Source organism: Mauremys reevesii, linkage group 3 (genome assembly GCF_016161935.1).
Source record: "Mauremys reevesii isolate NIE-2019 linkage group 3, ASM1616193v1, whole genome shotgun sequence".
NCBI lineage: Eukaryota > Metazoa > Chordata > Testudines > Geoemydidae > Mauremys > Mauremys reevesii.
This window is the reverse complement of record NC_052625.1, coordinates 26,598,476-26,618,603: the sequence shown is the minus strand read 5'-3', so window position 1 is coordinate 26,618,603 and position 20,128 is coordinate 26,598,476. Positions and strand designations below refer to the sequence as shown.

The 20,128-nt window shown below is 46.1% G+C and overlaps 2 protein-coding genes across 2 annotated transcripts in view; one reads left to right on the top strand and one right to left on the bottom strand.

Moving 5' to 3' along the window:
* The first annotated feature begins 14 nt into the window (after positions 1-14).
* Positions 15-5,080, top strand: RPS27A (ribosomal protein S27a). The gene is made up of 5 exons (XM_039532905.1): positions 15-207; positions 1,418-1,472; positions 1,755-1,840; positions 4,251-4,382; positions 4,893-5,080. The coding sequence occupies exons 1-5, from the start codon at positions 160-162 to the stop codon at positions 5,040-5,042; spliced, it is 471 nt and encodes a 156-aa protein (XP_039388839.1). The 5' UTR covers positions 15-159; the 3' UTR covers positions 5,043-5,080.
* Positions 5,081-12,146: 7,066 nt separating this feature from the next.
* The window catches only part of MTIF2 (mitochondrial translational initiation factor 2), a 43,162-nt gene continuing 35,180 nt past the window's right edge, over positions 12,147-20,128 (bottom strand). Inside the window, exons 12-14 of the mRNA XM_039532071.1 lie at positions 14,425-14,589; positions 13,957-14,097; positions 12,147-12,998 (exon numbers count right to left, since the gene is read on the bottom strand). Of these exons, the coding sequence (XP_039388005.1) occupies positions 12,829-12,998; positions 13,957-14,097; positions 14,425-14,589 (476 nt within the window). The 3' untranslated portion in view covers positions 12,147-12,828. The remainder of the gene's footprint in view (positions 12,999-13,956; positions 14,098-14,424; positions 14,590-20,128) is intronic.

Sequence of the window (20,128 nt, the reverse complement as noted above, 5' to 3'; positions counted from 1 at the left end):
CCCCTCCTCTCCCTAGGCTGGAAACCCCGTGCGGGCCGAGCTGGGCTCTCTTTCCGGCATCCGCCATTCCGCGAGCAGGTTGGCGGGGAGTGTTCGCGTCTCCCCTCACCGCGTGCTCATCTGACCGCGCTCCCCTTGCCCGCAGGTGCCAGCCGCGCCATGCAGATCTTCGTGAAGACCCTGACGGGGAAAACCATCACCCTCGAGGTGAGTGCGCCAGGGGCCGCCCGGCCCGGGAGTGCCCCCTCCCCAGCAATGAGCCCCCTGTGCGTGGGGCGGGGGGAGATGCACCCTTCCCCCGCACCTAGAGGTGTCCCGTGCGGGGGCCGGAGGGAACATGCGCCATAACTGCCCCATCTGTAGGCGCCCTGGGTGGGAATGGTGGCCCCCTAGGCGCACATGGCCCGTGTCTGTCCGCAGGGGACGTGGACGCTGGGTGGGGGGCAAGGGGCCGAGCTCTCCTGAAGACGCGGCTGCTGTTCCCCACGGAACGCTCCGACGCGCGGCCCGGGCGCCTGTCGCCGCTGCCAGCCAGGGCTTGGCTCAGCCCTCGGGCAAGAGTGGCTTTGTTTTTTGAAACTTCGTGTGAGGCGGCTTCTTTTGCATGAGGAGGCATAGAACGGGAAAGCCCACCAGGACCCACCCTAAATATCTCCCGGGGGGAGGGGGCGTTTTCATCCGCCTCCTCTCTAGGCGGTGTCTAAAGGTGGAAACATTCAAGATCCAGCCAATGCATAAAAATGAGTTCGCTGATTAAAATACTAAACCTGCCCTCGATTACCTGTTCTTGTGGTTCTATAATCCCACTTTCATGTTCTGTCAAATGCTTCCCTCCTCTTGCTGTCTAAAAGACCTACACAAATAGGAGATATTGATTAGGCACAGTGCGGTCAAATGTATAAACTAAATGCACTGAGAATATAATAAAGCCCCATTAATTTACAAACTTGTAAGGAATCATTGTAATCTTCTTCCCCAACATGCAGAGCTCTCCTCCAGGTGGTTTCATGAATGTAGGAAGGAGAATGTCAGACTCATGAGGCATCTTGAAAGTATAATTTTGGCCTTAGGAGTCTTGTAAATGAAGTTATGGGGTTGATAAGTGCATGTAGAAAACTTTTACTGTCAGTTGAAATAGACTATACAAATTAAGTTTCTTATGTTTGAGCTTAATATCTAAGCTGTTTTTGTCTGTTGCTTGAAAGACTTAAAATTTGGGTCCACAATTTGAAACATGGTTTCTGTTTTTGTACATCATTGTGTGCAAATGACTGTCACTGCAAAGAAATAATATTTGCTTGATGCTCCTTAGAAAATCTGGCCTGTAGCTTTCACTGACAAAATTTCATAGACGTACGTAGCTGATATAATTCTATTTCAGAGTTTTAACAGTGGTTTTCCACTTTATTAATAATAGGTTGAGCCTTCTGATACTATAGAAAATGTGAAGGCCAAGATCCAGGATAAGGAAGGTAAGTTCAATGGTTTTTGGACTCCTGTGTTCCCTACTCTGATCATTCTCCTTTAGATAAAGAGTAGCTTACTTCAAATATCATTCCCCAGAAATCTGATATTTTCTGTGATCACTGGTATCAAAATTAAATTTCACTTACAGAAAAGTTTTGTAAGTATCTTCATATCCTGCCATCTACGTTCTGTAAATTTTATTTCTGTAGTCAGCATTGCTTTTGACTCTACTCTTATAGGAAATGTGAATAGATTTTTCTATTTAATCTTGATTAATTTTCCATTAGGAATTCCTCCTGATCAACAACGACTTATTTTTGCTGGCAAGCAGTTGGAAGATGGACGCACGCTGTCTGACTACAATATTCAAAAGGTGTGTATCTTCCAGAGATGGGATACGATGTAATTAGAGCCCTACCAAATTCATGGTCCATTTTGGTCAATTTCACAGTCATAGAATTTTTTAAATCATAAATTTCATGATTTCAGATATTTGAATCTGAAATTTCAAGATGTTGTAATTGTAGGGGTCCTGACCCAAAAAGGAGTTGTGGGGGTGGGGGGAAGTCACAAGGCTATGTGGGGGTGGTGGTGGTGGGGGTTTGCTGTACTGCCACCCTTACTTCTGTGCTGCTGCTGGCAGCAGCGCTGCCTTCAGAGCTGGGCAGCTGGAGAGTGGCTGCTCCTGGCCAGGAGCTGAGCTCTGAAGTCAGAGCTGCTGCCTGCAGAGCTGGGCCCTCAGTCAGCCTCCGCCACTCTCCTGCCGCCCAGCTCTGAAGTCAGCAGTGCAGAAGTAAGGGTGGCATGTATAGTATTACTTCTGCCCTGCTGCTGGGGGAGTGACATGGTATAGTATTACTTCTTCCTTGCTGCCTTCAAAACTGGGTCCCTAGCCAACACTTTCCAGCCGCCCAGCTCCGAAGGCAGACCAGAAGTGAGGGTGTGAGTGTCGTGAAACACTCTCCACGCACACCACTCCCCCAATAACCTTGTGCTCTTCCTCCTCCCTTTTGGGTCAGGACCCTCAATTTGAGAAATGCTGGTTTTCCCCATGAAATCGGTATAGTATGGGTGTAAAAGCGCACAAAAGACCAGATTTCTTGTTCCATGACACATTTTTCGCAGCCATGAATTTGGTAGGGCCCTAAGTATAATGAAGTATTGCAGAAGCTCCCAAGTGTGTGCAACCCTATTGTGACGGGTTCGGTCACAGAGACCCCCTTGGGGCTGTCACCTGATGTGCTAAAACTACCTCTAGGCCCGTTTTCCCTGATGGCTTGGCACTGCAGAACCCTGCCTTGTTGAGCCAGACAACGCTAGTCTGCTGTAACACAGACCCAGGTCTGAAGCACACCCCCAAAGCTGCAGGCTTTAACTGAAAACCACTCAGCAGATATTCCTGTCTCCAGCCACCCAGCTCTCAATGGGATCCAAATCCCAAATAAATCCGTTTTACTCTGTATAAAGCTTATACAGGGTAAACTAATTAATTGTCCGCCCTCTATACACTGATAGAGATGCACAGCTGTTTGCTCCCCCCAGGTATTAATCACATACTCTGGGTTTACTAATAAACAAAAGTGATTTCATTAAGTATAAAAAGTAGGATTTAAGTGGTTTCACGTAATAACAGAACAAAATATTTTACCAAGTAAAGTAAAATAAAACAAAACACGCAATTCTAAGAAAGTGAATATAGGTAAATCTCACCCTCAGAGATGTTCCAATAAGCTTTTTTCACAGACTAGACTCCTTCTTAGCCTTTCCTCAGGTACAGTTCTTGTTATTTCCAGCTCAGGTGGTAATTAGGCGATTTCTCATGACTGCAGCCCCCTTTGTGTTCTGTTCCACCCCCTTTTATGGCTTTGGCACAAGACGGGAATCTTTTGTCTCCCTGGGTCCCCACCCCTCCTCCTAAATGGAAAAGCACCAGGTTTAAGATGGATTCCAGTACCAGGTGACATGGGCACATGTCCTGTGAGACCCCAAGTCTCCATTCTTTCTGGCCTGACTCACAGAAAGGCTTACAAGTAAACAACCATTTACAACTAATTGTCCTGATCAATGGGAGCCATCAAGGTTCTAAACCACTATTAATGGCCCACACTTTGTATAATTACCATAGGACCTCAGAGTTAACTTTTTTATATTTCTAGTTTTAGATAGAAGAATGATACATACATACAAATAGGAGGAACACAAACAGTAGATTATAAGCTTTGTAATTATACCTTACAAGAGACCTTTTACATAAAGCATATTCCAGTTACATTATATTCACACTCCAAGCATATTTCATATGAGCCAGCTCTCCTGCTATAGGAAGGGGAAGCTTAAGAGTGTAATGATGAGCATAGTACTGTCCCAGAGGGGCTGGAACACATTAATTAAGCTTAGTAACTTGATCTAAACAGAAGTATGCATATTCTAACTAGATCTATGAGAGCATTTCCAGCTGAGTGTATTGACAATTGTTTTTTTGGGAAAATTAAGTCACTGAACAAGTGAAACAAAACACTGCAATCATCTATTCTCTTATTAGAGCATGCGCAAGACTTCTACAGCTTGTTCAATTGCAAACTCTTTGCTCACTTGATACTGCTCAGAATTTCTCTGTACTAAGCACTAGTACTTGGTGGTTGGACTTGAGATGTGCTGGTGATACAGATCACTGTATGTGTAGTGTTTTTTTAAAAAAAACTCTGCTTGAAGGCTGCTACTATTTTGCATGTTTTGGAACCAAGTTGTCTCATTCTACTGTATTATCTTTGTTTTGCTAACAGGAATCGACTCTTCACCTTGTGCTGAGACTTCGTGGTGGTGCTAAGAAGAGAAAGAAGAAGTCTTACACTACCCCCAAGAAGAACAAGCATAAGAGAAAGAAGGTTAAACTTGCTGTCCTTAAATATTACAAGGTAAGAGTAACTCCTTGATAGAAGGGGGAGTTTGAGCTGGAGCGTCACCAGTAATAAGCATGTAGGTATTTAGTACATCCCTTGATATAAGTTTACTGAATCCGTAAGCTGTAGTTTCCAGGTGTCTTTCTTTACATCTGCACAGGTGAGTAACTGGAGAAGGCACAGAACTTGTAAAAGCAATAAACTTCTATTTTGTGAACCTGTTTGTATTCACAAACATAAATTTTGTAAATATGAAGAGAAAGTGGCCAGTGTAATCAAATGCTTCTAATTTTGGTCAGAAAAGTTTGAGTTTGTAAACTTATGGCAGGCTCACCTGGAAGCTGGTTGCACTGGTGAAAACTGATGCCTGGAATGGTAAATCGTATGTCTGCAACAGATTGAGTTGTGATCTTTCTAATTGATGAGCCATTCTTCTGTTGCTTACAATTGAGGAATTAGTGGCATTTTGAGGCAAGGTGTATCAAGAAAGATATAACATTACTTATGGAGCCTTTCCTTTTACAGGTGGATGAGAATGGTAAAATCAGTCGCCTGCGCCGAGAGTGCCCCTCTGAGGAATGTGGGGCTGGAGTTTTTATGGCCAGTCACTTTGACAGACATTACTGTGGCAAGTGCTGCCTGACATACTGCTTCAACAAACCAGAAGACAAGTAAATGTATCTGTGTTAATAAAAAAAAAAACAGCCCTCAGATTTTTGCAGTGCTGTACATTTATTTTCCTTCCGGTGACCTACCTCATGCATCCTCCTTCAGGAGATTTCAGCAGATATATTCCCTCAAATCAGTGTACTGAGGTCCTATTGGGTTCCGGGAAGTGGGTAGGCGCAAGCCTGCTCCTTACTAAAGGACTCTCCCCCAACCTTAGGGGAGGATCCAGAAAGTCCAGGAACTCAAATAATTACGGGGAACAACCAAAACTGTAACAGGCAGGTGTGACGGTCAAAGGGTCAAACAAAGGGAACCCGAAGTAACTCTGCCCAGATGCATGAACAGAGGGGGGACTGGTAATAGGCCCCACAGTCACAAAGAACCGCCCCCAGCCAACATCATCTCCCTGGTATTGTAGATGGCCACTTTGGCCCTCACTGGAAAGAGGTTGATGAGGATGTCCCATGACTTTGTGGGGCCATGAATAGGGTGTGAGTGTAGGAAAAGGTGAGGGGAAAAGTGCAGCCAAAAACTTAAAAGGATGTTCAGGAGGAGTGGGAACGGGATGCAACCTGGTGCACTCAAGGTATACATGCGCCAGGGTCTCCCTCACACTGCAAAAGGGGCACGCATCAGAGATGATGAACTGTGCCAAGTTCATGCCTATACTCACGGCTCTGTGGACAAGCCCCCATCTAATATCCCCGGCAGGCCTTGGGACTAGGGTGGAATATAGGCTGGCCCACTGGGGTTACTCACCCTCAACAGGTGGCAATAGATCACAGAATTCTAGAATATCAGGGTTGGAAGGGACCTCAGGAGGTCATGGGCCAATCCCCAACTAAATCATCTCAGGCAAGGCTTTGTCAAACCTGACCTTAAAAACCTCTAAGGAAGGAGATTCCAGCACCTCCCTAGGTAACCCATTCCAGTGCTTCACCACCCTCCTAGTGAAAAAGTTTTTCCTAATATCCAACCTAAACCTCCCCCACTGCAACTTGGGACCATTACTCCTTGTTCTGTCAGCTGGTACCACTGAGAACAGTCTATATCCATCCTCTTTGGAACCCCCTTTCAGGTAGTAGAAAGCAGCTATTAAATCCCACCTCATTCTTCTTTTCTGCAGACTAAATAATCCCAGGCTCTCAGAAGTCATCTGCTCCAGCCCCTAATCATTTTTGTTGCCCTCTGCTGGACTCTCTCCAATTTTTCCACATCCTCCTTGTAGTGTGGGGCCCAAACTGGACACAGTCCTCCAGATGAGGCCTCACCAATGCCCAATAGAGGGGAATGATAATGTTCCTTGATTTGTTGGCAATGCTTCTACTTATACAGCCCAAAATGCCGTTAGCCGCCTTGGCAACAAGGGCACACTGTTGACTCATATCCATCTTCTCGTCCACTGTAACCCCTAGGTCCTTTTCTGCAGAACTGCTGCCTAGCCCCTCGGTTCCTAGTTGTAGCAGTGCATGGGAGTATTCCATGCTAAGTGCAGGACTCTGCACTTATCCTTGTTGAACCTCATCAGATTTCTTTTGGCCCAATCCTCTAATTTGTTAGGTCCCTCTGCATCCTCTCCCTACCCTCCAGCGTATCTACCACTCCTCCCAAATTAGTGTCATCTGCAAACTTGCTGAGGGTGAAATCCATGCCATCGGTCAGATCATTAATGAAGATATTGAACAAAACTGGCCCCCGGACCAACTCTTAGGGCACTCCGCTTGATACCAGCTGCCAACTAGACATGGAGCCATAGATCACTACCGGTTGAATCTGATGAGCCCCATGTGCTGAGCCAGCATCAGGGGATCCACCCAGTCTCTCTGGTCATAGTCCAGGAGTTCTCTGACTCTGGTGAGGTGGAGGAGGGGTAAAATAGGTGTAAGGAGTAGAGAGAAGAGCCAGGAAATCAGTTTTAATCTCAGCTGTATTGAGGCTGTCATCTTGGTAACCTCTTCTATTTCCCACCTTTAAAATGGGGATAATACCTACGTTGCTGGAACTAAGTTTGGGGAACAGGATTAATTTGTATAGTGTTTAAAAAGGAAAGTACTAAACAGAATTTAAGTTGCTTTCTTACTGGGGCCCTATTTCTGGGATGTTACCTTGTGTGAGTGTAAAATGACTTCAGCTTTTCATAGGCCATGTATAAATTAACATCCTATTTTAATGATTACTTTTTGCTGCTGCTTAACTTAATGAATTCAGTATAGCTAACTGCAGTTACTTCTAAAAATAAACCGTGTAAGACTTCATAGAATTACTATTGATCATAACAGGTTTATTCCAAAACCTACCTTTTAAAGCCATTTTACAGTTCGATGTCCTTTTGAATTGAATATTTAGTTCAGTCCTAGCACTGTACAAGTAATATAAAGGGGAGTGTTTCCACAAAATACTCAGCAGGGATTGTACTTATCTAATGGAAAAGGCTTGATTGCCAGAATTCCTCTTTTGCTAGCAACAGTGAGGAAGCCCTGAATGGCCTCCCAGTCCCCTGTGAGATAGTCACACATGGGGAAGGAGGGCCACTAAGGGAGTTGAGGATAAGCTTAAAAAAGGAACTACACTTCTACCCCCATATAACACGAATTCGGATATAACGTGGTAAAGCAGCGCTCGGGGAAGCCCGCGCGGCATGCTCCGGCAGATCAGTTCAATATAATGTGGTTTCACCTATAACGCAGTAAGATTTTTTGGCTCCCCAGGACAGTGTTATATTGAGGTAACGGTATAATAGTTAAAAGTGGAAGTTAAGCATGGTAATTTCTGAGGCTTGCGTTTTGCTTTTTTGAGGGAATAAGTTTAAGGAGATATGATCTAGTGGTTTTCTACAAAAAAGTTATTTGGAATCAAGTTGTACTGCATTAGCTGTAATTGCATGATAATTGCCACCATGTGTTCCCTTTCCCTTTAGTAATAAGCTTATTACCTTCAATTTAACTGAAGCATCAGCTTCTGGCTCATGCTGGTCCCTCGATACAGAGAAGAGAATCCCTATTCATTGTGTAAAAGCATCAGTAAAGAACTTTTAGAACAACCCGTCTTCCATGTAAAGACTATCTTTCTTCTTTGTAGTTATGAGCTGCAGCTTTAAGACTGAGTTACTTGTCCTGATTAGGTTCCGTTCACACCATGCAAAACTGAGGTGCATTGTGCTGTACAACTGGGATGGGTAGAGCTCTGCATTGTTGACTTTCATTTGTGTTAATACTACTTTACATAAGTTTGGGTTTTCCCTAATTACGTACATTACTATCCTTGCAGGATGGCAAGGGGAGGGCAGATGTGTGTGACAACATTTAAGATGGATTCAGCTTTGCATTTCAGAGCTAAATTCTGTCCCCATGGGACAGTGAATGAGGTTATATCTGTGACTGAGGAGAGCTCAGCTTGCAGACTCTTGCTGATGGTGATAAGCCAGTTGCAAGGACCCCAAGTGGATTTTACATGTTAATTCAGAAAGTGTGATTCAGAGGAAACTGCCATTTCTAGAGAACAAAACTAAATTTTCAGTCTCCTCTGAAATGAGAAGCTTCCCATATAGAGTTCAGAATTGATTCTCCCCCCTCACTTAGTTACCAATACTGCAACTCTACTTTTACAATATTACCCCCTTGAAACATTTTATCGAGCCTTCTATACAGAAAAGGGAAAGTTGTTTTTCCTTTTTCCATTCACGTAGAAAAAGCAGTAGGCGGTGCAGCATACAGACTTAGGGTATGGCTACACTTACAGCTGTACAGCGCTGGGAGTTACAGCTGTCTTCGTACAGCTCTGTAGGGAAAGCACTGGTGTGTGGCCACACTCACAGCTACCAGCGCTGCAGTGTGGCCGCATTTGCAGCGCTGTTGAGAGTGATGCATTATGGGCAACTATCCCAGCATTCAAGTGGCTGCAACATGCTTTTCAAAAGGGGCGGGGGGTGGAGTGTGACAGGGAGCAGGGGAGAGAGAGAGTGGATTTTTGGAGCCGACACTGTGTGTCAGATTTTGCAAGGCAGGGAGCTGAACATGTCCTTGACCCCCTCATTCACTGTTAACTGCAACTAGCCTGCAGACCAGATAAGCAGCTGCTCCAACTGACTCCTTCTCTCCCCCCCACCGTTTCTCTCCTCAAGCAAACGTTCATCCCCGTGCCTGCTTCATTCACAGCAAGGTAGTGGGTTCTCAATTGATTGTTCACAGTCAGTGTTTGTTTTTTAGATAAGCAGCTCCTGGAGCCCCGAGTTCACAACAAAACAAAGAGAGTAATTTAGTTAAAAGCATATCTCCTACTACCCTGGAGGCCAATAACAGCGCTGGTGTGTGGCCACACTTGACGAGCAGCGCTGCATCACCAGCGCTGCACTCGTTATACCCCAAGCAGACCAGGTATACAGCCAGCGCAGCAGGCAGGGAGTTGCAGCGCTGGATGTGCCCTGCAGGTGTGGACAGTTACTAAGTTGCAGCACTATAACACCTCCACCAGCGCTGCACCTCTCCAGTGTAGCCAAGCCCTTAGGTGTTTAGGTCCTCTCATGTATTGCCAGGATGGATAAAACATCAGATTTTTTTTATTTCAATTTTTTTTTTATAAAATGCTTTTTGAGGAAAAAAACTATCTAAAGATAGTTTTAATATCTCATCATGGAATAGGGATTATAAATTCTAATTCTATAGTATGAGAATATATTCAGTAATGTAAATGAGTTCCAATCATTCATGGATTAGGGACCCAATTTTATGGAGTTCCAGGGGCTTCTGTGTAGATTATTTAGGTTAATCTTTCTATCTACCCACTGGGACTCAGTGATCAGTCGAGATATCATCAGAGATGCTTAGTTTTGCAGTTCTCAAACTGGATTTGTCTCTCCAGACAGAACATGCTTAACAGCAAAAATGTTTTTAAATTAATATATAGAGGTGAGAACCCTATTGTCCCTGTGCAAATTTGTGTACACAGAGTCAATCCCTTATCTCTCTCTAAAAGTGCAAAGTTTGAAAAAGTTCAAGGAATAGAAGATTATTGGGGGCAGAATAGATCTGGACAAGGAGAAGTCGTCTGGGGATAAATATGAGAAGGGAGGGGCAGTAGAAACAAATGTTAAATTACCAAAGAGTCCTGTGGCACCTTATAGACTAACAGACGTATTGGATGCATCCGACGAAGTGGTATTCACCCACGAAAACTCATGCTCCAATACGTCTGTTAGTCTATAAGGTGCCACAGGACTCTTTGCTGCTTTTACAGATCCAGACTAACATGGCTACCTCTCTGATACAAAAGTTAAAACGGTTTGAGCAGCATATTCCAGAAGTCTTGAGGTCTGAGTGTAGCCTTCATTGATTTGAGATCTACCATACCATTCTCTCACTAGAAGGGAAAACCTATAATGGCAGCAGGCCGTAAAAGAGACCCAGAAACAACTGATACATGAGGAAATGCGCACACAGCAGAATACTTACAAGAAGTAGCAGTAAAAGCTATAACCGTGAAAAAAAATTCAAATGTCTAGTACGCAGCTTGGTCACAGACAACACTTGAAATGTATCCAAGATGAATAGAAATTATTTAGAAGAGTCCCAAGCTAATAACATACGGTTGCAGTATTTATTTGTTGCAGTGCTCATTTAATGCACCTCCTAGCCAAAGACTTAAGTATTCCAGAAATAAAAGCTAATGTTGAAATTGCAAAATACTTCCGTACAAACCACTTTGCAGCAGCTGCTCTGAAAAAAGTGGGAGGAACCAAGCTAACTCTCCCAGAAGACATGCGATGGAACTCAGTAGTGGACTGTTTTGAGCACTATATCAAGAACTGGCCTAATCCGTTGACAGTTTGTGAACAAAATTGTGAAAAAATAGATGGCACTGTCACAGCCAAAGTTCTCAACATTAGGCTTAAGAGAAATGTTGAACGTATGCTGTGTACCCTGAAGCCTATTTCTGTAGCCTTGAACAAAATGCAGGGAAATAGCCATTTTATTGCTGACGCTGTTGAAATTCGGAAGGAACTGAGTGAAACCTTAAAAAGAGAAACATGCAATGACAGAGTTAAATTACAAGCATTAAAAAAAACAAATGGGACAAGCACTATCTCTATCATGTATCCTCTTTTCCAAGCTGAAAAGTCGGAGCCTCTTTAATCTCTCCTCATAGGGGACCCATTTCAAACCACTAATAATTTTAGTTGCCCTTTTCCGAACCTTTTCTAGTTGTGGCTAAATTAGCCCCCATCATATTGTACGTATAGTTGGGCTTATTTTTCCCGATATGCACAACTTTACATTTATCCACATCAAATTTCATTTGCCATTTTGTTGCCCAATCACTTAGTCTCTAAGGTGCCACAAGTACTCCTCATTCCTCTCACAAAACTAACATTTATTTGAGCATAAGCTTTCGTGGGCTAAAACCCACTGCATCGGATGCATGCAGTGGAAAATACAGTAGGAATATACACACACACACACACACACAGGATATGAAAAATGGGTGTTGCCATACTAACTATAACGAGAATAATCAGGTAAGGTGGCCTATTATCAGCGAGAGAAAAAAAACGTTTGTACTGATAATCAGGATGGCCCATTTCCAACAGTTGACAAGAAGGTGTGAGTAATAGCAGGAGGGAAAATTAGCCTGGGGAAATAGGTTTTACTTTGTGTAATGACCCATCCACTCCCAGTCTTTATTCAAGCCTAATTTAATGCTGTTCAGTTTGCAAATTAATTCTAATTGTGCGGTTTCTCCTTGGAGTCTGGTTTTGAAGTTTTTTTGTTGGAGTATTGCGACGTTGAGGTCTGTAATCGAGTGACCAGGGAAGTTGAAGTGTTCTCTGACTGGTTTTTGATGTCTGATTTGTGTCCATTTATTCTTTTGCGTAGAGACTGTCCGGTTTGGCCAATGTACATGGCAAAAGGCATTGCTGGCACATGATGGCATATATCACATTGGTAGATGTGCAGGTGAATGAGCCTCTGATAGTGTGGCTGATGTGATTAGGTCCTATGATGGTGTCCCCTGAATAGATATGTGAACAGAGTTGGCAACGGGCTTTGTTGCAAGGATCGGTTCTTGGGTTAGTGTTTTTGTTGTGTGGTGTGTGGTTGCTGGTGAGTATTTGCTTCAGGTTGGGGGGCTGTCTGTAAGCGAGGACTTGCCTGTCTCCCAAGATCTGTGAGAGTGAGGGATCGTCCTTCAGGATAGGTTGTAGATCCTTGATGATGCGCTGGAAACCTCCTGAAATGAAGGCCAAACCTTTCACATAAAGTCACTTGTTTTCTCAAAGGATGTAGTGACAGTACACCAATGGTTCCTTCTGTGTTTGTCTAGCCATTTTATTCTTTTCAGATAATATTTTAACAGTTGAATTATTTCTATCAACCAAACTATGTTACCAATACAAACAGTATTACAGTGACCTGAAATACTCTTTTCCTTCCTAAAAAGGTACTTTTTACTCATAACTGAAACATGCTAGGAGTCATTTCTAGCATCTCTCTTCTGTCCCCAAGGAGTTAACACTGCCATGCTGGCTCCCACGCTTTCCTGTGTCCTGTGAGCTTATGGGTCTACAAAGCTGGCACAATCCTGCAGAACTGAGGAAGCCACTCCTGTCATTCATAGCCCCTGAAACAAATCCTTTTACTTTTGAAATATCAGCTGTTGGAACTCTTGTTAAGAGCTCAAAGAATTCTTACAATATAAACCACTTTATAAGTGTCTTTAATAATAAGAACTTTCTGTAAACATGATCAGGAATAATGCAAGGCCTTTTCTCCATCACATTCAAGTGAAGTAAAATTATTTAAAATCCTGGATCCCATGATATTGTCCGTTCAACTTCCTTTTCTTCATAGCAGATAATTTCATCTCCAATATTGAACTCTATGTTCTTATCCAAACTGAGGCCACAATCCATGCCAGTTTTTATTACCTGGGCATCGTCTTTATGGTGCTTCAGTGAGGTTAAAAATCCTAGAGAGAATGGAAAAAATAGATCCAATATAAAGACTAATGTGGACTTCAAACAAACAACCCCCTCCCCGCAAAAAAAACTACATGGCAAGGCCAATACAAGAAGATTCTGATTTTTAGTGATGCTGAACCTCCATAATTTACACAGGTTCTGAAAATCAGGTGCTACTCCTTTCAAAGTTTAATTGATCTGATTATCTCCTTTCTACACAGACTGCTGTTAGGGGTTCAGAGCATGTGGAAATTTCTTATGGGGAGGGAACACCAGCATAGGCACCGACCCCCCCCCATCTACCCCTAGCCCCGCCCCGACTCCACACCTGCTCCATCCCCATTCCAACCCCTTCCCCAAAGTCCCCACCCCAACTCCACCCCCTCCCTACTGCTATTCGACTCTTTCCCCAAATCCCCGCCCTGGCCTCTTTTCTGCCTCCTCCCCTGAGTGTGCCATGTTCCCGCTCTTCTACCCTCCCTCCTGGAACGTGCTACAGCTGTTTGGCGGTGGCAAGCGCTGGGAGGTAGGCAGAGGAGCTGGGACGCGGCACGCTCAGGGGAAGAGGCAGGGAGGGTGGGAAGCTTGGCTGCTGATGAGTGCAGAACACCCACTAATTTTTCCCCATGGGTGCTCCAGCCCCAAAGCACCCACAGAGTTGGCACCTATGAACACCAGGATGATTAGTCAAGAAAATGTCTGTCCAAAACCAATTCTGCTTGTATTGCTTAAGCAAGAAAACAAGCTTTGCAGGAACTAGATGTCCTTTTTAGGTGAAGTCTACTGTAAATAGTGTATTAAGTTGATTGAACAACTTTTTAAGAAGAAAATTCCACCTTCAGATACACCAAAACATTTTCATTGACTTCCACGGTCTGTATAGATCTGGGCCTAAGAATCTAACTCCAATGGTGAGCACATGTAGTAGAATATCAGTGTGGATAAATGTTTTGATAGCAGTTTTACCTTTCCAAATAACATCTCTGTTACGAATTAGTTTAAACTTCAACTTTCTGTCTAACTGCCCCTTCTGTACTCGGCAGCCAGCCACTGGAACCTTGCTTTTTCCTACTGTGACACAGAAGGTAGCGAGAACAGAGGCCTCCCCTAAGGAAAGAAATGGAAGGACTAAGTGCAAGGGAATGTAATACAAACTCCACCAGTAATGAATGCAATGCTTTGCTGTGCTCTTCCATTGCTATCAAAACTTAAGTCTTCTGAACATTCTGCTGCTGTATATTGAGGATAACAACTAAAGAGGAATTCTGTGCAATCCAGTATAGTGGGAAAGCTATCCTAGGGAATGAGATTTGTGTATTTCCTCAACATACCATTTTAAATCAAGGACCACCCCTGAGCAGAAAAATATTTTCCCTACCCCACAAGGTAGGTCTAGTTTTTCAAGGCAGTATTTACCATCCAGTGAAAACTTACCTATTATATGTTCTACTACAGATGGGGGCAATTTGCTGCTCAACTCATCTTTCAAGTCTTCAATAAGATGGTAGATAATATTGTGAAGTTTAATTTTTATTCCCTTTTTAGCAGCCAACTGCTGAATAGATTTGTTTGCATTCACACTGAATCCATATATGACACCTGACAGATAAAACCACCACAGATGATTATTAAATACAAACACTCCAGGTACAGGAATTTCTTTGTTTTTCAAGCAGGAAGTGAAAACATTTGGAGATGAGCTTGCAAAGGCTATCCTGGAATATTCATGTAATATTTTATTCTTAGCACAGTCTGTACTTAACTGAAAATTGTTTGCTTTACTTGGGTTGAGATTTTCACATTTACTAATTTAAATTATAATCCTCTTTTCTCTTCCTTTTTTAAAAAAAAACTGTTGGAATCAGGAGTCAAGATAGCCTGAAATTGAGCACTAATAAAAAGCAACATTACTGATAGCAAAATGAAATTTTATAGTTTTCCCATTTTAACTTTTCCATCCATTTTTAAAATCAGAGATCAGATACTGGGTCACTGCATATACACTAAGCACCTCCAACAATGCTCTCTTACTTTAAGAAGAGTTGCTTCAATGGAAACCCCCACAAAATACTGTCACTAGATCAGTGTAGTTGTAGCCATGTCAGTCCCAGGATATTAGAGAGACAAGATGGATGAGGTAATATCTTAAATTGGACCATATTCGAAAAAGAGCTCTATGTGGCTCAAAAGCTTGTCTCTCTCCCCAACAGAAGATGGTCCAGTTAAAGATATTACCTCACCCACTTTGTCTCTCTACATTCCTAGATACAATTAAATATAACAAAGCAGATAGATAGCTAGTTAGATCCTGTGAACTAGCTGAGCAGTATGCTACATGAAGGAGCAGGATTGAAAGGGAGCTCCTTATCTTGGGTCCAGAAAAGGCCAGCTCCTTATCTTGGTCTCCAACATAAATCAGAGAAGTCTGAAGGAAGTTATAATTTACCCCCAGCTATGGCCCAGGGCAGTTCCAGCAACTGGGGATCTAACAGGCATAGGGGAACTGCAGCTATGCTCCCTGGGCTGGGGGGAGGTTATAACAGGAACCACTATGCTGGCCAACCCCCTCCCCCACCAGGACACCCCTGAACAAAAAAATCCTCTGGGATCTGGTTAAGCCATTTTTCTGGCTGCTTTGCACTGCTGAAGCAGCACAAGGCAACCAGAATAAGGGTTCAAATCTAGAGCACTGTCTCCAACACACAAGTTTGCAGGTATTGTCTGCCACATTATAGACAATACATTCTTCGAGTGCTTGCTCATATCGATTCCAATTAGGGTGTGCGCGCGCCGCGTGCACGTTCGTCGGAAGATTTTTACCCTAACAACACTCAGTGGGTCGGCTGGGTTGCCTCCTGGAGTGGCACCGTTATGACGCCAGATATATACCCCTGCCAACCCAACGGCCCTTCAGTTCCTTCTTACCGTCCGTGACGGTCGTTGGAACTGTGGAGCGCGGCTTTGCTGATCTCCACGTCCCTAGCTACTCTTAGTTCTTTGCTATTTATTGTGTGTATAGTTCGAGTTCTTGTAGTTATAGTTAGTATTAGTTGTTGTATTTATAGTTAGTGTATATAGTTTAAGGGGGGGGATTGGGAATTAGCCCCTTTCCTCCACTCCGGTACGGGCCCATGCCCAAAGCACCGGGGTTCAAACCGTGCTCGGCGTGCCAAAAGCCGATGCCAATAGGGGATCCCCACAACTCCTACCTCAAGAGCCTAGGGGAATCTCACCTTACCGATAAGTGCTGCATCTGCAAGTCGTTTAAACCAAGGACGAAGGAGCGGGACTTTCGATTGAAACAGCTCCTCATGGAGTCGGCACTTAGTCCTGCAGCGTTGGTACCGAGCACCCAACAGACTGCTTCTGTAAGGAGCGCCCCTTCCGCCCCGGACCACTCTGGTACCGAGAAGGAGCCCCAGCACCGACCTTACTGGCACCGACATCTGCTCGGCACCGCTCCCTGTCCCCGAGACCCAGGAAGCAACATAGCGCTCCAGCTGCATCAGCTCCACAGAAGGAGCGCTCTTCGAAGACGGTTCGTCCGGCACTGTCATCTGCCGCGGCACCACCGACTGCGGCTCCACCGAGCGCGGCACCGTCGATTCCGGTCCCACAAGGGCCGTTGAGTCCGGTGCTTGACAGCTCCCCGGCTCATGCTGTGGTTGAGCTTGCCCTCCCCCTTCTACACCGGAGACCTTCTCCACGGCAAGGGAGCTCATCGCCATGACGGAGCCGACACGGCCTCAACTCCCGGCACCGCCGGTTCAGGTCATACAATCCATCGGGAAACCTGCTCTAGTAAGGCCACCTTCCGTTGGTCCAACAGAAAGACGTCGTTCACAGACCTCTCGATCACGCCGTTCCCGCTCCCGGCGCCACTCGCAGTCCCGGCACCGCTCTCCATCGCGGTACCGGTCGCACTCGTGGCACCGTTCGACATCTTGTTCGCCGGCCAGGTACTCCCGGTACCGATCCAACTCACGGCACCGCTCTCGGCACCGTGTATCCCGCAGTCGCTCCAGACGAAGGGACTCGAGATCCCGGTCAACTTCCCGGCACCGCTATGGTAGAAGGTCCCGGTCTCGCTCGTGGTACCGTTATAGCTCCCGGTACCACTCCCGGGTACCGCCCCGGGATCGAGCATCCAGAACAGTGGCGCCCTCTCAGGGTCTATTGGCACCGCTGTGGCCATCGAGACACACATCTGTGTCATCGCAGACCGGTAGCGCATCCTATCCTCAGGAGCATGACTCTGACATCCCCAGTCACATATTTCCAGAGAGCCAGAGCCACGAGCAAGGGCCTCATCACTGGTCCTTCTGGACACCGTGGGCATACCACCAAGCCCAAGGTGCTCCATCAGTGGCTCCACGGTCGGTCCCGTCAGAGTACCAGAGGAGACAGTAAGCCGCCCTCCCCCTATGGGCACAGATGAGGCGCTGATACCATCTGCAGACACCCAGGTTCCACCTGATGCAGATGACGCTCCTCAAGTACAGGAGCTCCCACACGACCCCTTGGTCCCGTGACTCTCCTCCTCCTCCTTTTGAGGAGACCTTTTGAGACGAGTGGCTCAGAATATGAACTTACAGGTGGAAGAGGTCCCTGAAATAGAGGACCCTGTTGTGGACATCCTATCGGCTGATGCACCTACTAGAGTAGTTCTTCCATTTATCCGCACCATACAGGCTAATGCGGACACCATTTGGCAATCCCCAGCCTTTATTCCACCTACAGCAAGGGGAGTAGAGAGAAAATATATGGTCCCCTCAAAGGGGTATGAATATCTCTACATTCACCCACCTCCTTGCTCTTTAGTGGTGCAATCGGTGAACGAAAGGGAGCGTCATGGCCAGCAAGCCCCGGCTCCTAAGTCAAAGGAGGCTAGGCACATAGACCTCCTAGGCCGCAAAATATACTCGGCCGGGGGCCTCTAACTTAGGGTGGCAAACCAACAAGCCCTCCTAAGTAGATATAACTTTAACACGTGGGTGTCCTTGGGGAAGTTTACGGAGCTTCTTCCCCAGGAGTCCCATCAAGAATTTACGGCTCTACTTGAGGAGGGTAAAAAGGTAGCAAGAACCTCCCTCCAAGTCTCTCTGGATGCAGCGGACTCTGCAGCCAGAACTCTGGCATCAGGAGTGACGATGAGGCGTATCTCCTGGCTCCAGGTGTCAGGCCTTCCCCCTGAATTACAACAAACTATTCAGGATTTGCCCTTCGAAGGCCAGGGCCTGTTCTCAGATAAAACTGACCCCAGACTGCAAAGTCTGAAGGACAATCGCGTTATAATGCGCTCGCTGGGTATACACACGCCAGTGACCCAACGCAGGACCTTCCGGGCCCAGCCACACCACCCTTACGCCCCACCTAGGCCGCGTCAGGACTTTAGCAGAAGGCGTGGTAGAGGGAATCGTCGGAGGCAGTCTGGCCCTCAAGGAGGTCAAAATCAGCGCCCCCTAAACCACCAGCGGGGCCCAAGCAGAACTTTTGATGGGACGCCGGAGGACGGCCCACCAGTTACTTTCCCGAATCCTTTTCCTCCATTTGTCAACCGCCTCTCCCATTTCCTCCCTGCCTGGTCCCAGCTCACTTCCGATCGTTGGGTCCTGCGCACGGTGGAATTGGGATACCACCTCCAGTTTGTTTCAACCCCACCTTTCCACCCTCCCTCCCCGTCCCTCTTCAGGGACCCCTCTCACGAGCAATTCCTCTTACAAGAGGTCCAGTCACCCCTAGCCATGGGAGCCATAGAGGTGGTGTCAAAAGACATGAGGGGCAAGGGGTTTTATTCCCGCTACTTCCTAATCCCCAAGGCAAAGGGAGGTCTACGACCGATCTTAGACCTGCGAGAACTCAACAAATTCATGATAAAGCTGAAGTTCCGCATGGTAACCCTGGGGACCATTATCCTGTCCCTGGATCCGGGAGACTGGTATGCCGCCCTCGATATGAAGGATGCGTATTTCCACATCGCAATTTACCCACCACACAGACGGTACCTCCGTTTTGTGGTCAACCATCAACACTTTCAGTTCACTGTACTCCCGTTTGGCCTTTCTACGGCTCCGCGTGTGTTCACAAAATGCATGGCTGTAGTCGCCGCCTCCATCCGGCGTCGTCGGGTACACGTCTACCCATATCTCGACGATTGGCTCATTCGAGACACTTCCCAGTTACAAGTGTCGCAGCACCTGCGCATCGTCAAAGACCTCTTCGGCAGCCTAGGCCCGATGATCAACACAGAGAAGTCTACTCTGACACCCACACAGAGAATAGACTTCATTGGAGCGGTTCTGGACTCCAATCTGGCCAGAGCCTGCCTCCCGCAGTCACGTTTTCAAGCAATGGCTTCAATTATTCGAGGTTTTCAAACCTTCCCGACAACGTCGGTGTGCAACTGCCTCAGCCTAGTAGGTCACATGGCCTCCTGCACCTTCATGACCAGGAACGCGAGGCTACGCCTCCGTCCCTTTCAAACCTGGCTTGCTTCAATATACCAACCATGCAGAGGCAGCCTGGACTCGGTGCTCACTATTCCCCAGAAGGTTCTGGGCTCCCTAACCTGGTGGCTAAACCTCACTCTAGTCTGTGCAGGGATGCCATTCCACCCACCGCAACCCTCGATGACCCTAACCACAGACGCATCATCTCTGGGTTGGGGTGCCCACCTCGAGGGCCTTCGCACTCAGGGCCTCTGGTCGCCTCAAGAGCTGGCCTTACACATCAATGTGCAGGAGCTGAGAGCAGTCCATCTAGCATGCCAAGCGTTTCGAGCCCATCTCCAAGGCCGTTGTGTATCAGTATTCACGGACAACACAACGGCCATGTTTTATATAAACAAGCAGGGCGGAGCACGCTCCTCCCTCCTTTGTCAAGAAGCCTTCCACCTTGTTTGCATAGCCCACTCGATTGATTTGGTAACGTCCTTTCTCCCAGGAGTCCAGAACACTCTGGCGGATCACCTCAGCAGATCCTTCCTGTCTCACAAGTGGTCGATTTGTCCGGATGTCATCCATTCTGTTTTCTGGAAGTGGGGGTTTCCCCACATAGACCTCTTTGCCTCCCAAGAGAACAGGAAATGCCAGGTGTTCTGCTCTTTCCAGGGACTCTCCCCGGGCTCCCTCTCAGACGC